A 4,316-nucleotide genomic window follows, 5' to 3' on the forward strand; every position below is an offset into this window, starting at 1 on the left:
TATCCAAATTCACACTTATGTTAATTTGATATCTTTTCTGGTTTGAAACTGTAATACAAAGAGGCTTGATGACATGTCCAAACAGCACAAAAATAAATATAACGAAAAAATAGCTATTAATACTGTACATCTGAATAAATGTATGTTACTTTTGAATTTGAAAAAAGGAATAGTAATCATTAAGTTAAGTTTCATAACATAAAATTGTCAACAAAATCGAGTTAAAATGAGATTTGAAGCGCACCCATCCAGTTGCCATGATAGGATCAGAGTACTTGGATACCCAACGAACCATAACAGTGCCAACTGCCATGCTCTGAGCTGCAAGAAGCATCCACAACTCCCCACTTCCCCACAGTGAGAAGTCGCTCCCATCAAATGATAAGGCAGGTAACTGCAATAAAAACAGTAGTATTTGCTTTACTAAATATTACATAAAAGGTAATGGATGTTCCAAGAGAAATTGTATATTCAAAATTACAAAATCAATTAGGTAATTGTATTTTGTGGACAGCACTAACTATAGCAAAACATATGCTTAATAGTTAATATCCTTCCATAATCCACATTATATGTAAAAGATTTTGATTTCCAACTTTGGGTTGAGCTTAAAGGGTATGAGAATTAAGACACTTCCTTTTGGTTAAAACCAAAATTAAAATACCTCCAGTAACACAAGTCCTACGACACCAAGTACAAGCCCAGCAGCTCCAATAATTCCAATGGACTCACCAAACAACAAAGCTGCAAGTACAGCCACTGTCAAAGGTTGTGAATCAATAATAACCTGCCATATATAGATAGTCAAAACAAGCAACAATTCATGCTCTCACTGCAATCTAAAATCAAAATCAACACAAAGTCAAATCAATTTTTCCTGTAATCTAATTCTATCAATATGACACACATACAACATCTTACAAAGTAATTTCACCCGTTTCAACATACAACTCAGACATTCAATATGCACTAAATGAGGACTACACTGTACTCTCTAGCAAAGATATATGAACTAGACATAAACACCTAACCAAAACAGCAATAACAATATAAGTTGTCCGTAAATATAAGCCTCATTTAAAAAAAATGTCTCTAAATATAAGTCATGTTTAAAATTCTATAGTCGGATACACCTATACACAAATGACAACTTCGTTTAGTCATACACAAAAAGTAATTACTCATAGAGTAATAGTAGTAGCAGTAAACTAGTAACAGTAAAATTGACTAAGAAATTAAGTGCAAACATACACTGCCCAAACCAGCTGAAGTCTTCTCCAACCCTTCTGCGAGAAATCCCTAATTCATTACAAAAGAAACAAACCAATCAATCAATCAATAAATCAGCAATTACATAATTGAAAATGAGTAAACAAAGATACATTCAGTGAAAAAAGAAACCTGAAAGCAGGCAGCATCTATGAGAGCAAAGAGCGAAATGGAAAGCCAAGCATTAAAGCCAGAGGGAAAAGGCCTTCCTCTGGAAGCAGCAAAAGCAACGAGAAGGAACCCAGCTGGAATGAGACGAAAAGACGAAACGAAGAAAGGACTGTATTTAGGAAGCACTTCTTTCATCGCCACCATGGCAGTGCCCCAGAAGAAGAACGGCGATATTAAAACAGCATCTTCCCATAACCCTTCCGCTAGGCAAAGTATCTTCGGCGATGATTCATCTTTTTTCTCTGCTTTTCCATTTTCTTCTTCTTCACTTACACTACTAGAAAAACACTATTACCGCTCTCACTCTATAAATCAACATCATCATCAATCATTTAAGGGATGGAATCATTTCCGGTCACTGCAGAATCATCATTCAATCATTTTTTTACACATAATCATTTTTCAATCATCACCAATCGCTCATCACAAATTCTCTCACTCTCATCAAATTCTCAACTCTCATTAAATTCTCAACTCTCTGTATCTCTCATACACATCACAAGAACAACAACCACAAAACAAGGATAGTCAGAACCTATAGGCTAAAGAGATTGGAGAAGAAAAATAAAGAATCAGAGAGAATAAGGAGCAATAGATTCAGAGTTACCTGAGTGGAGCTTGTTCTTTGTTCATCCTCATCTTCATCAATCCCTACAAGACCGGGGAACTTCTCATCCTCGTAGGTAGTATTTCTTCGTTCTTCTTCCATTTTTCCTTGATTCAAGTTGCAGTCATGTAGCCTCGAACCTGAGGAATCAAAGTCCTAACACTGTAGGCTTTGATTCCTTCATCACAATGTTTAATTTTTGAATTCGTGAATTAGGGTTCATAGGTATTTCGATTCGGTTTGAGAATTTGGTTAAAAATCAGAGGAAGAAGATTTTAGATTGTGGAAGATGAGTCAAGGCGAGCAATTTGATATGTTTATTTGGAGGTTTTGACCTTCGCCACTGCCAGAGGCAATTTCCGGCGCGGCGGAGCCTTTGGCTTAGTGAAAAACATGGAGAACGCCTTTGTTAGAACAAAGGATAGAGTTAATTGTTTCTTGATCCAGACTCTCCTCATTTGGTTCACGAAATAGGGAAAAAGGGATTCACGGATTAGGAATTAGGGTTTTGGTTTTGTGAAATGAAATGGAGGGAGAGTGAAAAATGACGAGGGAAAAGGAAAGAGGGAAATAAGCTGTCGCGTAATTTTTGGTCCGAAATAGAAAATTCCATAGAGTCCGCCAAGCGGACTCTAATTAATAAATAAAATAAGAGTAGCGTCGGTCTCACGGACTCTAAGTAAATAAATAGTAATTAAAAAATAATGCTACTAGATAGTGTCGGTCACACCGACTCTAAATAAATTAATCAAACATTCTGCAAATATAACATAACAAGTAGAGTCGGTTTTGCCGACACTGATAAAAAAATAACTTGTCTTAAAAGATGTACCTTGATAGAGTCCGTTAGTGTAGGCTTAGCCGACACTATTAGTGTCCGTGTCGGTGGCCGACTCTAAACTAGGAGGCTAAAATGACTTATTCTAGTAGTGGTAGTTAATTCCAATGGGGAATTAGTGAATCGTTGCTTATGATGATATCAACGAATTTTGGTGTGCTCTGGTCTGATGGTGTGGATTCCGAAGCAAGTAGTTGGTTCCATATGGGAAATGGCGAAGCGTTACCTATGGTGATGGTAATGATTTTGGTGTGCTCTGGTCCTATGGTGGGGATTCAGGAGCGAGATGGACCTTATTGTCCATAATGGTACCGCATGCATTGTTGAGTCATGGTGTTGAGTTCATTATATTCATTATTTGTATATGCATTGAATGTTTATATTGATGTTGGTGATTGAGATTTGAGAATGCTTTAGTGGAGTATGCAAATGAATTGTGTTGAATAATTGTTGATGTTTTTTAGGCTACCCTTGCATACTTTTGCACTGTTAATTATTATGAGCGTATTCTCACCCCTTTGCTGTTTGTGTGGTTTCGTGCTCCTTCTTAGGGTACATACGAGCAGCTAACAGAGTATATGCTTAGAGGCCGAAGGATGACGTAATGGTTGTTCTTTTTTTTTCTTTCTTTAGATGTTCATTTAGATTTCAAATTTCTCTGATTTATAACACTAGGCGGGTGGACGATTCGTTTGGTTATTGTTTTCATTTGCAATGTTGTTGAGGTTGAAGAAATTTAACAATAACCATGTTTATATCATGAGACATATTTATTTGTTGAATTGTTTTAATTAATTGAATTATTTATGGAGCGGTTGTATGTTGTGTTTGAGTGACACCCTACACGTGTATTTGTTTTATTTATGCATTAATTTGCATTTCGGGGTTTAGGATGTTACAAAGTGGTATCATAGAATGGCGGTCCATCCGGCTAAGATTTTGCAATATTGTATGTTCCGTAGTACACAACATGTGTGTGAAACATTGTTGGTGCTCGTTGTTTTTCTAACGGCTTGCTTGTAGGAGCGAGATTGAAACAAGTATGGAATAAACTTTTTCTTCTCTAAGATGTTTCAGGTGTGCAAGATTGGTTTTGCGTGCCGCTGATTGCAAAAGCGCATGCTTTTGGACAAGTCAACATCATTTCAAGAGTTTGATGCTGTCGCATCCTGCGAAAAATCAACCGGCGAGGCTAAAAATAAAAACACACAGAGCCGCCACTGCGCGTTATTTATCCCAAGATAGGGAAAGGAAACGCTCAGAGAAACCTGGAAAGACATGGTCTCGCGACCAGAGAGAAAAGGTTCGGGAGTCGGTTACGCGAGGGGAAGGTATTAGCACCCCTCACGTCCTAGGTACTCCTAGGGATCCACGTCCTAGAATAAAGAAAAGGTTGCTAAACATCACACACACACACAGGGAACGCAGGTG

General features: G+C 37.4%; 1 protein-coding gene across 3 annotated transcripts; it reads right to left on the reverse strand.

Moving 5' to 3' along the window:
- Positions 1–2,631, reverse strand: LOC127080752 (WAT1-related protein At3g02690, chloroplastic). 3 transcript variants are annotated; one of them, XM_051021055.1, is made up of 5 exons: positions 2,048–2,631; positions 1,402–1,798; positions 1,252–1,299; positions 665–787; positions 1–394 (listed from the first exon to the last, which is right to left on the reverse strand). In XM_051021055.1, the coding sequence occupies exons 2-5, from the start codon at positions 1,582–1,584 to the stop codon at positions 185–187; spliced, it is 564 nt and encodes a 187-aa protein (XP_050877012.1). In that variant the 5' UTR covers positions 1,585–1,798; positions 2,048–2,631; the 3' UTR covers positions 1–184. The 3 variants fall into 3 exon arrangements, with proteins under 3 accessions (XP_050877012.1, XP_050877011.1, XP_050877010.1); XM_051021054.1 differs by having other exon boundaries at positions 1,402–1,918; XM_051021053.1 differs by having other exon boundaries at positions 1,402–2,631.
- Between the last annotated feature and the right edge of the window lie 1,685 nt (positions 2,632–4,316).

Source organism: Lathyrus oleraceus, chromosome 5, assembly GCF_024323335.1.
Source record: "Lathyrus oleraceus cultivar Zhongwan6 chromosome 5, CAAS_Psat_ZW6_1.0, whole genome shotgun sequence".
NCBI lineage: Eukaryota > Viridiplantae > Streptophyta > Magnoliopsida > Fabales > Fabaceae > Lathyrus > Lathyrus oleraceus.

Coding starts and splice junctions, on each gene's coding strand:
- LOC127080752 (XM_051021055.1), bottom strand. CDS start 1,584: ATGGTGGCGATGAAAGAAGTGCTTCCTAAATACAGTCCTTTCTTCGTT. Junction 1,300..1,401: donor TAGATGCTGCCTGCTTTCAG/GTTTCTTTTTTC, acceptor GTAATGAATTAG/GGATTTCTCGCAGAAGGGTT. Junction 788..1,251: donor CTTCAGCTGGTTTGGGCAGT/GTATGTTTGCAC, acceptor TATATATGGCAG/GTTATTATTGATTCACAACC.